This window comes from Nicotiana tabacum, chromosome 20, assembly GCF_000715075.1.
Source record: "Nicotiana tabacum cultivar K326 chromosome 20, ASM71507v2, whole genome shotgun sequence".
NCBI classification, from domain to species: Eukaryota; Viridiplantae; Streptophyta; class Magnoliopsida; order Solanales; family Solanaceae; genus Nicotiana; species Nicotiana tabacum.
Genome location: NC_134099.1, coordinates 27737397 through 27750973, shown reverse-complemented (window position 1 = coordinate 27750973; position 13577 = coordinate 27737397). Strand labels below are relative to the sequence as shown.

General features: G+C 36.0%; 2 protein-coding genes across 7 annotated transcripts; both read left to right on the top strand.

Annotated features, from left to right (window-relative positions):
- The first annotated feature begins 965 nt into the window (after positions 1–965).
- Positions 966–2833, top strand: LOC107776946 (fumarate hydratase 1, mitochondrial). The gene has a single exon (XM_016596907.2). The coding sequence runs from the start codon at positions 1210–1212 to the stop codon at positions 2605–2607; it is 1398 nt and encodes a 465-aa protein (XP_016452393.1). The 5' UTR covers positions 966–1209; the 3' UTR covers positions 2608–2833.
- Positions 2834–5162: 2329 nt separating this feature from the next.
- On the top strand, positions 5163–13097 carry LOC107776945 (protein IQ-DOMAIN 29). Of its 6 annotated transcripts, none has more exons than XM_016596902.2 (8): positions 5163–5264; positions 5515–5559; positions 7927–8048; positions 9057–9338; positions 10093–10293; positions 10503–10583; positions 10888–11908; positions 12717–13097. In XM_016596902.2, exons 3-8 carry the CDS (start codon positions 7974–7976, stop codon positions 12746–12748), a joined length of 1692 nt encoding a protein of 563 aa, XP_016452388.1. In that variant the 5' UTR covers positions 5163–5264; positions 5515–5559; positions 7927–7973; the 3' UTR covers positions 12749–13097. The 6 variants fall into 6 exon arrangements, with proteins under 6 accessions (XP_016452388.1, XP_016452392.1, XP_016452391.1 ...); XM_016596906.2 differs by having other exon boundaries at positions 5183–5264; positions 7957–8048; XM_016596905.2 differs by lacking the exon at positions 5163–5264 and adding an exon at positions 5283–5398 and having other exon boundaries at positions 7957–8048.
- Positions 13098–13577: the final 480 nt, after the last annotated feature.

Here is a 13577-nt window from a genome sequence, read left to right as displayed (position 1 = left end):
TGCAGAAAATTGGCAGGCATGAAGCCTGTCAATAGTTCCTCTACTTGAAGACATATTTGGCCCCTTGGCTGGAGGGGGAGTTTGTTAGGCACATGACCATGTTGTCCAGCCAACGGCCTAATGGCCTAATCCAATTCTCTTTTGGTTTCCATTCCTATTCAGAATTGGATTCGGTTTTTGTTCCTATTTAGAGTTGGTTTTGGCTTTAAGAGAAAGCACCACTCATGATCTATAAATAGGACAACCTTGGAGAATTATTCTATGCTCATTGATACAAGTCTTTGAAAGACTTAAGCACATAAGAGTAATTTTTGAAAGAGCTTTCATCAAGAGAGAAGGGAGAAGAAAAATATTTGTTTTGCTGTAGATTTTTATTCCGACTAGCCAACTATAAATCATGTTTACCGATTCGTTAACGGTTGGATCGGACTGAAATTTTACTGAGTGTTCGTAACAACGTGCTCTTGAATTTGAACGGTGGAGATCGGATTTGGAGGCATAGAGCATCTTATTTCGAGTCTCGAACAACAACTTTGTTTTTGTGGATTCTCCTCTTTCTTCAATTGATTAGTTGTTGCTCTTGTTGCTATTGTTGCTCCGTGTTTGACACTTGTTGTGTAGTTAATTTGGAGAACTTTTGTAACCATCTTATTGTTATAGTGGAGTTTTTTTGGATCTTTGTGATCCTGTGGTTTTTACCTTCGATTTGAAAGATTTTCCACGTTAAAATTTGGTGTTCTTTATCTTCTTATTTTCGGGTTTGCCTCTTCCTCGACATCTACCCGTTTGTGATCCCGTGATTTTTACCTTTGATTTGAAGGATTTTCCACGTTAAAATTTGGTGTTATTTATCTTCTTTATTTTCGGGTTTGCCTCTTCCTCGACATAACAAAAATTAGTATGAGTTGTTTCTTATAAGTCAAAATACTAGTTCTCAATTGGATAAAAACAAAAATCAAACTTACTTAAAGTTTAAATTGGAAAAGAAAGCTGTTTCGAAGCCTTGCTCCTTCATCTAGTATTTCTATAAATTTAAAGGGTCTTTGAGCTGTTAGAAGTATTTTTTTTTGGAGCTTGCTGATTTTTCTCAGCCGATTGTTGCTGGGGATTGTTGTCTGAGCTTCATCTTCTGCTTCTAAGCTTTATTTTGTTATTCCATGTTGGTGAATTCATCTCTAGCTCAGTGTTTGTTTAGCAGCAATTAGAGACATGGCTACCTCTTTCAGGGAGGAAAAAGACACATTTGGTCCCATTCTCGTTCCATCGGACAAGTTATGGGGGGCACAAACTCAAAGATCATTGCAGAATTTTGATATTGGGGGTGAGCGTGAAAGAATGCCTGAGCCAATCATACGTGCATTTGGTATTCTCAAAAAGTGTGCTGCCAAGGTGAACATGGAATATGGCCTTGACCGATCTATTGGAAAAGCAATAATGCAAGCTGCTGAAGAGGTTGCAGAAGGAAAGTTGAATGACCACTTCCCTTTGGTGGTTTGGCAAACTGGTAGTGGCACTCATAGTAACATGAACGCTAACGAGGTTATTGCAAACCGAGCAGCTGAAATACTTGGCCATAAGCGCGGTGACAAGCATGTGCATCCAAATGATCATGTAAATAGATCGCAATCTTCAAATGATACCTTTCCTACGGTGATGCATATTGCTGTGGCAATGGAGCTAAATAAAAGATTACTACCAAACCTGAAACAGTTGCATACTTCACTACATTCAAAATCAGTCGAATTCAAGGATATTATTAAGATCGGGCGAACCCACACACAAGATGCAACCCCTTTGACTCTTGGACAAGAGTTTAGCGGGTATGCTACTCAAGTGAAATATGGAATTGACCGAGTCTTGTGCACCCTTCCACACATGTATCAGCTCGCACAAGGAGGCACAGCAGTGGGGACAGGACTGAATACAAAGAAAGGGTTTGACATCAAAATTGCTGCAGCAGTGGCAGAGGAAACTAACTTGCCATTTGTAACAGCTGAAAACAAGTTTGAAGCACTGGCTGCTCATGATGCATTTGTTGAAACCAGTGGAGCTGTAAATACGGTAGCGGCTTCCCTCATGAAGGTTGGGAATGATATACGCTTCTTAGGAAGTGGTCCTCGCTGTGGTCTCGGGGAGCTCATTCTTCCTGAAAATGAACCTGGAAGCAGTATAATGCCGGGCAAGGTGAATCCTACTCAGTGTGAGGCTCTCACGATGGTCTGTGCTCAGGTTATGGGGAATCATGTGGCTGTCACAATTGGTGGATCAAATGGCCATTTTGAGCTGAATGTTTTCAAGCCTATGATTGCTAATGCCCTCCTACATTCAGTAAGATTGCTAGGGGATGTATCTGCTTCTTTTGAAAAGAATTGTGTGAGGGGTATTCAAGCTAACAGAGAGAGGATTGCTAAATTATTGCACGAGTCACTCATGCTCGTCACATGTTTGAACCCAAAAATTGGTTACGATAATGCTGCTGCAGTTGCCAAGAAAGCCCACAAGGAGGGAACCAGTTTGAAAGATGCTGCTCTCAATCTAGGAGTCCTCAAATCTGAAGAGTTTGATCAACTTGTAGTTCCTGAGAAAATGATTGATCCAACTGACTGATCAACTCCATTAGTTCTATCAAATGGGAGAGAGCGACCATGGCTGTAGGTGCACAATATTAGCTGTTTTCGTCCATCAGATTCAACTAGGAAAATAAAATATTTAACGCTATTCTTGAGGTTTTCTCATTCCTTGCAATTTATCAGCACTTGACTGGGGGAATGCCTCCATTTTTTGTAATGAGACCCTGAGCTATAGCGAAGTAAATAATGGACTGAATCATTTTGAATAATTTGCATTTCATAAAGAATCACTTAAATGTATGATATATATTTGAATAATTCTTGAGAATCTATTATTAGTTGTGATATTGAAGAATAATTTATTTCTTTCATATATCTTAGTCAGATTGATCCAAGAAGGAATAAAACAGCATTAGCTGTTTTTCAGAACAAAGAAGTCAAAAAAGCCAAATATAAATCGAATAACGATCCAAAAAAGATTTAAATTCCTTTCTTTTAGAATAAAGCAATTTTTTCCCATCTATTTCCTTAAAGTTATCCAAGCTCTATCCACGAACTGGAAATCTTTACGAGAGTCAACATTTAGTTGAAGCTTATTTTGCCCAATGTTGACAAAAGAAGGAGAAAATATAAAATCATTGATTTCTTAGTTAGCTTATTTTATCTACTTTATTTGTTTCAAACTGTCTCACTTTTATAACTTTGGTTGTCCACGGATGTGTCCCATTTATTTCATAGACAAATCAATATTTCAAGAAATGTGTTGTGCGATTAGCTTTTATGTTAAAACAAATTTCAATTCTTTAAAAAATGATACCTTTTTCTACACTTTTTGATCTATTTTCATACGAAAAGTGTTAAAACTCTTTCACAATTATGTTCAAGCAAAACCTTAACATGTATATAAAAGCTTTAGCTGATAATCTTGTTTGAAAATTACTAAATTCAAACTCGTAGCATGAAACTTCGATTTGAAATTGTAATATTGAAGATTTGAAGTCGCAGCAAGGAAATGCAACATAAATTGGTTATGTAATCCTCGAGAGTCTGGACATTTCTATTGAGAACTCTCGAATTATAGAGAGATCAATTTTAATTTATTCCGTATAGTCTTCTACATGTTCAATTTATATGATTTAAGTGATAGAGAATATTTTGTATGTCACTTTCACATTACATACGGATGAATATATATCAGTAAATGAAGAATTAACCTAAATAGTTGTGTACCTAAGCGTTTAAATTAAAAATAGATGGCGAATATATAATTATATACAATTCACATATAATATGTGTACAACTATGTATAATCAGTCAGTGGCGGACCCAAGTAGTGGCTAGCGGGTTCAACTAAACCCGCTTCACCAAAAAATAATATTGTGTATATGTATAAATTAGGATTAAAGCTGTGTAAATTTTGTATAAATATTTATTTGAACCCACTTGATAACTACTATTTTACGACTAAAGTTATATACTTCTAAGATTGAACCCGCTTGCACAAAATCCTGGGTCCACCACTGTAATCAATATATAATCTATGTGTACCGACCAAAAAGAGTAAACAGTATTTCCAACCGGTTGTTTGTGTAAAGATCGCTTTCTAAATTGAGGCTTTCAAGAAATCTTGAATTGGTGATCAAGTAATTAACAACAATATACTCAGTGTAATTTCACGAGTGAGATCTGGGGATGATAGTCTATAGACATAACTTATCCAAACCTCATAAAGGCAGATAGACTATTTCCGACATACTGAAAATAATTCAAAATAATTTTGAAAAAGAAAATGGTGATTGGTGATCAATATTGGGCCAAAATTTGAGGGGGAAATGACACTATATAGCTGCTCTAAAAAATAATAGTCAATATATATATATATATTTTGTATATATACTGTATGTTATATACAAAAAATATACAAATTATATACACTTTTTGGCTATTAAATATAAATAATTTCTGATACGGGCCAAAAGTGAAACAAGCTCAAATCTGAGACCTCAATCATTTGAGCCAAAGCTATAGAGAGTAATGATCCAACAAAACCGTAAAAATAGCACGGTATAGCAAATTTTCGGACCGGTCATTCAAAAATAGCCAGCGTTTACTAAGTGAATGAAAAATAGCCACTATTTTGCTGCAACAGAGACCGGTCCAGTATAATATACTGGAGTTCGGTGCACCTGTGTATTAGCTCCAACATATTATGCTGGCTCCAGTATAATATACTGGAGACTGGAGCACCGGTGCTCCAAACTCCAGTATATTATGCTGGACAGATATGCTTGCTGGAACTTCATTATATTATGCTGGAATTCCATCATAAGTATACTTATGTTGTAACTCTAGCATAATATACTGGAATTTAAGTATACTTATGTTGTAACTCCAGCATAATATACTGACGTATTTTCCGGGTTTTGAATAATGTTTTCGCTCTGATTTATCTTTACATGAAATGTGGCTAAATTTCAATTACTTTTGAAACTGAGTAATTTTTGAACAACCAGTTGTAAATCTCGCTATTTTTGAATTTCTCCCAACAAAGCCCCCCAACTAAGCCCAATGCAACCTCTTTGGAAGACAACATTCAGTTTTTAACATTTTGGGTAATTTCCAAAATCTTGAAAACTGAAACAGGCAAAAACAAATACAGAGGCAGAGTAGTGCTGTAGTGTACCAATTTTCCAGGTGCTTTTAAAAAAACTTTACCCTGCTAAGTGCCGTTTGGCTCTCTCTATTCCTCTTTCATCATGAAAAAATGATAAAAACTAAAACCTCTCTCTTTCTTGAAAACTCTTTTTCAGATCTTTCAGTAAAATATAGTTAAATTCTTTAGCTGCTTAAAGTCTTTTTCATTTTTTTTTTTTTTTGCACTTTTTCTCTTGACCCTTTTAATTTTTTGCAGTTCTTATGTAGAACCCATTTTTATTTTTTGCAGCTAAAGAAGGGTTTTTGTTGAAGTTACAGTATTTTTTCTGTTGAGGTAAGTTCTAGATCCAATGAACATTAAATAGTAATTTAAAATGTTGGCTTCTTGTGCTTACGTCGAAGCTAATGATTAAACCTGAACTACATTGTTGTGATATTGTCATTGTTAGATATTACTAGTAATATTTGTTACTTATATGAGCTAGGGTTAATCTGTGTACACTTTAACTGTTTCCACATTGTTGCATTTTGGGTTCTGATTTAATTGGAAATTGGGTATCCTCAAAGATATGCCTGGAGTGATTTGGTGATAGGGTTTTTTGCAAAAGGGCATTACCTTTTTTTTTTCCTTCAAATTTTAAAATATGGTTACACTTGCTAAATTTTAGAAATAAATAGGAAAATAAAAAAAATTCAAATCCCAACGGAGGCAAACAAGACTAGGTGGTTTCTTTCTATCAGCCTGTCAGCTTCTTGTTTATCCTTTTCTATTTTATTTTTGAGTAGACTACAGAATAATCATTGTTTGACTTCTAAATAATAGGCTGAGCTGGAGAGATATATTAATGATGTAACCAAGGGTTAATGGCCGTGTCTATTTTGAGCATGCTGGGAATAGTTTTTTTTAGTTGAATGATAATTGTTCAACTAGAAGGATCTTGAGAATTAAGAGCCGATAAAGCTTAGACATGGTGTGTCTCTTAGTATATTCTGGTTGGAGTGAGATGAAAGCCTCGGGGAATTGACAGATGCTTCTGGTAGAATCATCTCTTATTTGATTGGCAGCTCATAACCTTCTTTTGGGGAAATAACATTCTAACATTCTAAGGACTGGGTTGGAGAATGGCGCTTCTTAGTTTGAATTTGGCACAAAGCACTAGGTTTAGTTGATGAGGGTCTTTGATATCCCAGTCCCCCATTGAAATGAACTATGAACCTTTCTATCTATAGTAGTGGTATCAACGGCACAAGCGCAAAGAAAGCATGGGCTTTAAGAAGAAAGGCGCAAATAGAGAAAAAGTACAAATATGTATGTGTAGTCCAAGACTAATGATTATAAGCATGAATAACAAATATATGGACAAAGAAATTAAAAAGAATTACGATAATGTAAAATATCAATTGTTTAGTGTGCGCCTCTTCAAGATTATGCTCATTCGCAAGGAAAAGTATGCTTTAAGCGCCCGCTAAGCGAGGCGAAGTGCTCAACATGTTTTGTGCCTCGCTTCAGGGCTTAAGCGTGTTTCGACAACACTATGTAGTCCAATACTGAGACAATGAAACTGTTGCAATGGAAATTTGTCTCTGCCTCTCATCAGTGAATTGGATATCTGAAATCCTGCCTGATCAACTGTGATTAAGGAGTTTCAGAGTGTAAAATATATAGTTCCCTGGATAATTATTATATAAAGTGGTACTCATTTGAGCACAAAATCTGATATCCTGATCCAACTGTTTCTGATGGAAGCTCGGGCAGCTTTAATTAAATATGCTCCAAGGCCCATAAGAGTTCTTATTATAGTTTAGTTTTATCCTTTTTATTTGCAAGTCAAACATTAATCACTAAAAGTGATCTGCATATGTAGTTTCTCACTTATGAGGCAAGTAAGATAATGTCAAAGAACTTATTGTTCAATGTGTTATAGGTGACTACGAGGCTTAGAGTATGTAAACATTTTCCTTCCCCGCTCTCAAAAACCTCAAAAGAGGAAGGGAACACAACCTTATAGGAAGGAAGTTTCTCTATTACACTCATCGAGTTTGCGAAGCATCTGATTTTCTTCTCTTCTGGAAGAGATTGTGTTTGGAGGATTCCATTGGATAGGTGCTGAATTCGTGAATATATAACATGGCCTTTTCACGTGTTTTTCAGAAACTTCTTATTGTTGTGATTTTGCTTTTCTTCTTTCATTTGTAGGCATGACAATAACCCCATTAGGCTCTAGGTCCTTCAAAAATAGGATATATTGACAATGAATCCTCTTTTAAGTAACTAAATTGATCACTGATGGTAGGCTTTGTGTCGGAAATCTAAACTTTCATTATGCTCCTCCACTTCCAACCAAGAGGTTGTGAGTTCGAGTCTCCCCAAGAGCAAGGTGGGAAGTTCTTGGAAGGAAGGATGCCGGGGGTCTATTTGGAAACAGCCTCTCTACCTCAGGGTAGGGGTAAGGTCTGCGTACACACTACCCTCCCCAGACCCCACTAAGTGGGATTATACTGGGTTGTTGTTGTTGTTGTTGTTGCATTATGCTACTTCACATTTATATATGCAGAAGCACTATTGTGCTCTGGTTCCAGGAAAATGAAACCATAAATGAACATTTTAAACCACATTAAGGGATTATATTACTTTTATGCCTACTTATTGCTGCAAGATTGCATTTGCTTACCTGATATAGCATTCTTTTGAAACTTCCAGGCTTTCTATCACAAAGTTCTTACATTGTAGGCGTCAAACTTATTACTATGGGAAAATCTCCTGGAAAATGGTTCAGGTCTTTGCTGGCAGGGAGAAAGTCTTCCAAATCTAGCACATCAAAAGTAAGATAGATGATTCAATTTTGTTTCGAATTGAAGTTCTCTTTGGTTATGCCTTTTGTTTGTATATGCCTGTGTAAATGTGGTAGTACGTTTTTAATATTTAGGGGTCGTTTGGTAGGAGGTATTAGAAAAAATAATGCAAGCATTAGCTCTATGCATTACTAATACCTTGTTTGGTACATTTTTTCAACCTATGTATAACTAATACTTGTACTAGTTATACATCATACTTGGTATTATCCTATGTATAAGTAATGCATAGAAAACCATGGCATTAGTAATACCAAGGCTATTAATGCATGCATTAGTATGGTTAAAGACAAAATTGTCCTTAAAGTCTCTTAAAGCTAGAGAATATGGAGGGCATTTTTGTAAACAACTATTTTTCTTAAAAATTATGTAATGCATTATAATTTTATTACACCACACCAAACAATAGATAAGAAATAATATCTGCATAACTAATGCTTGCATTACTAACACATACATTACTAATCCATGCATTACTAATACACCTTATTACGCACTATTCTTATACACCCTACCAAACGACCCCTTAGTGTATTCAAAACTTGCTAGCTCCTTTTTGATCCTTTTAGAATTAAGTGGAAAAGGTTTATATTGAAAAATGTAAAATTGTTGCCCTTAATGTTAAAACCTTTGTATGGCGTAAACCATGGTAGTACTTTTTTTTAGGAAAGTGGACATTCTTTTGAGGCAAGCCATAAGGCAAGCTGTCTAATTACTGTTGTGAATACCATTTAAAATAAACCTTATCTTCTGCCTTAATGCCTATGGTCACTGGTGACATGCTGCAACCAGGAAAGCAGTATTATCATCATAATGCAATAAACTTGAATTGAGCCACTTGGAAGAATATTTTTTTTTGAGAAGGATTTTCCACAAGTATTACATGTTCATGCAGCTTACCCCTCTTTTTTATTTGGGGTTTATTTTATTCATGTAATTTCTAATAAGTTATTATTCTCTATATTTCTTTCATTAAAGAAATCTTCGAATGAGAAAGCATTAGTAATTTCCACCAACGCGGCATTATCTGGTTTGTCTGTCCATCCGCCTTTGATATCTGAGCTAGTTGCTGGTAGTGCTGGTGGAACAAAAGAGGACTCAAACCTTGATAAAGGAGGGGTCACTGATGAGGTGAGTCTCCCTTCTATGAAGCAAGATGAAGATGAACAAAATACATGTCTTACCTTACCCGAGGATACTGAGAAAATGAGGCTTGAGGAAGCTACTACGAAGACACAAGCTATTTTTAGGGGTTATCTGGTAATTACTCTAACCATAAAGATTTACCTGCTGTCATAAAATATATTTGGTTTTCTCTTTGTTCTTTATCACAATTACGATACTGAATTATGTTTATTTTCTTCCGCAAGCTTTGTCTTCTACCTTTTGGTATTTTTCCGCTTGCACTTTAATATTGTGGTAGCGAGTTACTTTCATAGTTTTTACTGTACTATGCTTGTTTTCTTGTGGTTAACGAATGTGCGAGCTGTTCAATCTGTTTCTTCTTTAATGCATTTGTATTGTTCATCCAGCAACATGTATGAATAGGTCTTGATTTTCTGTTAGAATTGTTAGAGACAGAAAATATTGTTTGACGTTAAGAGACTAGAAAGTCGTCGCACGTGCATAGTTCAAATGAAACAAAGACATTACGATGTTTGGCTAGTAGTGTTTATATATACACCTTGAAGGTTTTATTGATTGTCTTCATTATGTTCAATGACTTGGTTTCAAATAAGTTTTTTGCCTGAGCTGCCTTTTAGACTTGAATTACTATACCGGTCCCACCTATGAATTATGTATAGATAAGTTCGACTGACTGATAGTTTATCTTTTTCTCTTTGCATGTGCTTCCTAAGTTTGCAAATGATTGGGTGTTAAAGGACTTGACTATTTCACTTTGACTTGATCTTGCTACCATTGATGTTTAAGAACTTATTCTATGGAATTTTGCTCATTTCTCATTTAACTTGAACATTTAACCTGTACGAATGGCAATATGGTCTCTCTGAAGGCTCGTCGAGCATTTTTTAGGCTCAAGGGCGTCATAAGGCTACAAGCTGCCATACGCGGCCATCTGGTCAGAAGGCAGGCTGTTGCCACATTATACTGTATACATGGCATTGTCAAGCTTCAAGCACATGCACGTGGCCAGATTGTTAGGGGTTCCAGTATTGGCTGTGAAGTGATAACCAAACGAGGACTTGGACAACAGGTAAACTGCCAACTTGACTTAATGTTGCTAAGATCTATAATCTTTTGACATCTTTAATTATCAACGCTTATTTTGATTTGAAATTACAGCATCCACGAATCCAAGTTTCGCACAATTTATGCTGCTAGGGTGTTCAATGTACCATTTTAACTGTTTTGCTATAACTTATTTTATGGTTTATAGTTTTTAATGGTACCTTTCATCATTAGGATTCCAAACAATTCGAGTATCAACGAAATAATGCATCCAAACTAGCACAAGAGCTATCCAAGAATGAGTTCGCTACAAAGGTAAGCATCCTACTTCTTGCTATTTTTTCGCACCAAGGGTTTTTCATACTGTTACTGTGTTCGGTTCGCTGGACTTAATGCCAATATGAAAAGTGGTTATCCGTAAAATGTAAATAACCAGAAAGCAGTTACCCAGATATTGACCTTTTGCATATATTAATCAGACATGCAAACTCCTCTTATTGCTAAAATCAAGAAATTTCAAGCACTGAATGAAAGAACCCACTTATCTCGTCTTTACTTGGTTGTTATCAAGTTTACTGATACACTAATTAATCAATGCTCGTCATGTGGTGTATTTCAGCTACTTGGTTCATCACCTACTGTTATGCCTCTACACCTCCAATACAGTCCAGAGGAACCAAATTCTAGTCAGGAATGGTTAGTCCGTTGGACTTTATCACATATTTGGCGACCACGGTCCAAACCAAAAACGCTTTCAAATACAAAGCATAAAAAAGTTGAAGCAGACATGGCTGTGTCAAAGCACAATGGACGGAAAGTGCTTTCTAGAAAGACGCAGAATGGTTCAAATCATTCCAGTTCGGGGTCAGAAAAGAAGAAATCAATTCCTTTAGTAAACTCTGTTCTTCAGAATCCAGGAAGTGAGATTAAGAAAGTAAAGCATAATTTAAAGAAAGTGTCCAGCCCTATTTTGGAAAAACCTGTTCAGTCTGAGGCGGACACTGAGAGGAAAAGGCAAAATCATGACACAACATCAAGTGCTCTCGTTCCTGAGGGGAGCATGACATCTGGCGAACCGTTGAAAAGTTTAGAAGGGACAACAGAAAATTCTACTAATGTGGAGACACCTTCAGAAACACTAGTGATGGATGATACTATCACTCATTTGGATAGCCTTTCTGTTTCTGATACGCATCACAAATCAATTTCTGACGCTGCTGATAGTTTTTCTCCATCTGATATGCATCAAAAATTGATCACTGCTAACAGAGAGGATAGTCCTGTTGCAAATGACAATTCTTGCACTAACCATGATAATGAAGGAAATGAGAGTAACATGACTAACAGAAGAGTTTCTTTACCTGCAAGCCATGATGTAGATGCAGGTACGCCAACGGCAAGAAAGGTGCCCAGCTATATGGCTCCAACCAAGTCAGCTAAGGCTAAGTTGAAAGAGCAAGCCTCACCAAGGTTTGGGCAAGATGTGTCCGAGAAGAATGCCCTAAGTAGACGTCATTCTTTGCCATCCCCAATGAATGGCAAGCTGAGTTCATCGCCGCGGGTGCAGAGGCTGGTCCTAGCTAGTGCAAAAGAAGGAATCAAGATTGATAGATCTTTATCATCTTCAAGGGATGGTACTGGTGAGTATTTCTAAGTGCCAAGTGGTGCTTTTTGATAAAGGTTGAATTCTCAAATGATTAGTTCACTTTATGGAGTATGGCTATTAAAACAAACAAACAAGATCCTTTAAACAGAATACAACTTGTGCATTATTGACTGAAATGAATACTCCCTTCAGTCCACAATAAGTGACCATTTTACCTTTTTATTCTGGTCCAAAATAAGTGTCCATTTACATAATCAAGAAGGAATTAATTTTATTTTCCAAAATTTCCCTTATTTACATATTCCAATGTGTCAAGATAACAATTAATTAAGGTTAATTTAGTGAATATATCTTTTTTTCTCTAGGAGTTCGTATTTCCTTAATGGGTGTGCCAAAGATAAAATGGTCGCTTATTGTGAACCGGAGCGAGTAAACTTTAAGCTTTAACAATAGAAAACTGCCCTACGGTTTTATTAACAGACTAATGCATGTATCGCGAACCTCTTTATTAATCTTTTTTTGCTTAATATTGAAGTAGATCAGCTCCTGATAAAAAGAAACCATTGAAGTAGATCAGCTCTTTATGGTTAATAGGGAGATTTCTAGTTTCTTGACTAATCCTGGAGCAATATCGTTGATCCAACGGAATAGCAACCCCATGAATTTGGATTCAAGTTTATCTTAGCTTCTTTTTCATTTAGTAAATTCTGAGTATCCTCAAACCAATGTGTGCTTAATTTTGGAGTTTCAGTTAAGAGGTAGAGTCTAATGATTTAGTGCATACCCATATGCAATGCTTCTACTTGACGTTATGCGATTAACTTTTGCCTTTACCATTTCAGATAAGATGACTCGAGCAGAATGGAAGCGGTAATTCAGCAAGATCCGATGTGACAGGGAAGTAGTACCCTCCTAAGAAGTAAGAAGGTGATCACTGACAGAACAAAACTTCATTTTGTCCATATTCCTACTGTTAATGTTAGAAAACGGATCAAGTTATAAGATATAGATTGTGTGGCTTTTGTTGTTATTGCAAGAGTTTCTTGTGAGTTTGTACTCGCTATACTTTAGATAGGTTTGTCTTGTTAAGGCTTAGGCAGGTTGGCTTTGATATAGGATGTGTTGTTTTGAGGCAAAATCAATCTGTGTGTGTCAGTCAATGTTTGCTTTGAAATGTTTGAGAATGCCTTGGAGAAAAGTAATTTGCAAAACACTATTATAAAGAAGGTATAGTTCATAATTTTAGAACCAAGGCATCCAAATTGAAAAGAAAAAGATTTGGAAGAAACGTCTTACAGTTATGCAGACCCCGGTTATTAAAGATTTGCTATTTAGAAAATAAATTTCTTATGGAAACAATCTCTTATAGAAATACAAGGTCTGCCAGGTACGACTGTGTCCTTTGCATTCCGAAGTTTAGTGGACTGTCAATGATGTTTTTTCAGACATACTTTTGGTGAAACCTCTATATGGTGATGCATTATTAGTATGGTAAAAACTTAGTCACCCGATGTTTACATCAAACTATACTAATTTATTATGTTTGAGTAACGAATGATAGTTTTTAAGGCATGAAATGGTATGACAGAACCTAGTAACCTCGGGAGTTCCCCCAAGCACTTGCTATTTCATTGCCTTCGTTTTACTAGGTTAAGGTCCACTGGTGCTATTATTTATAGTGGTCTTCCTTATTGGACATAATT

Excerpts from the sequence above, each read along its gene's own strand:
- LOC107776946 (XM_016596907.2), top strand. The coding sequence starts at position 1,210 with ATGGCTACCTCTTTCAGGGAGGAAAAAGACACATTTGGTCCCATTCTC.
- LOC107776945 (XM_016596902.2), top strand. The coding sequence starts at position 7,974 with ATGGGAAAATCTCCTGGAAAATGGTTCAGGTCTTTGCTGGCAGGGAGA. Across the intron at positions 8,049-9,056 it reads CCAAATCTAGCACATCAAAA|AAATCTTCGAATGAGAAAGC; the intron begins GTAAGATAGATG and ends CTTTCATTAAAG. Across the intron at positions 9,339-10,092 it reads CTATTTTTAGGGGTTATCTG|GCTCGTCGAGCATTTTTTAG; the intron begins GTAATTACTCTA and ends GTCTCTCTGAAG.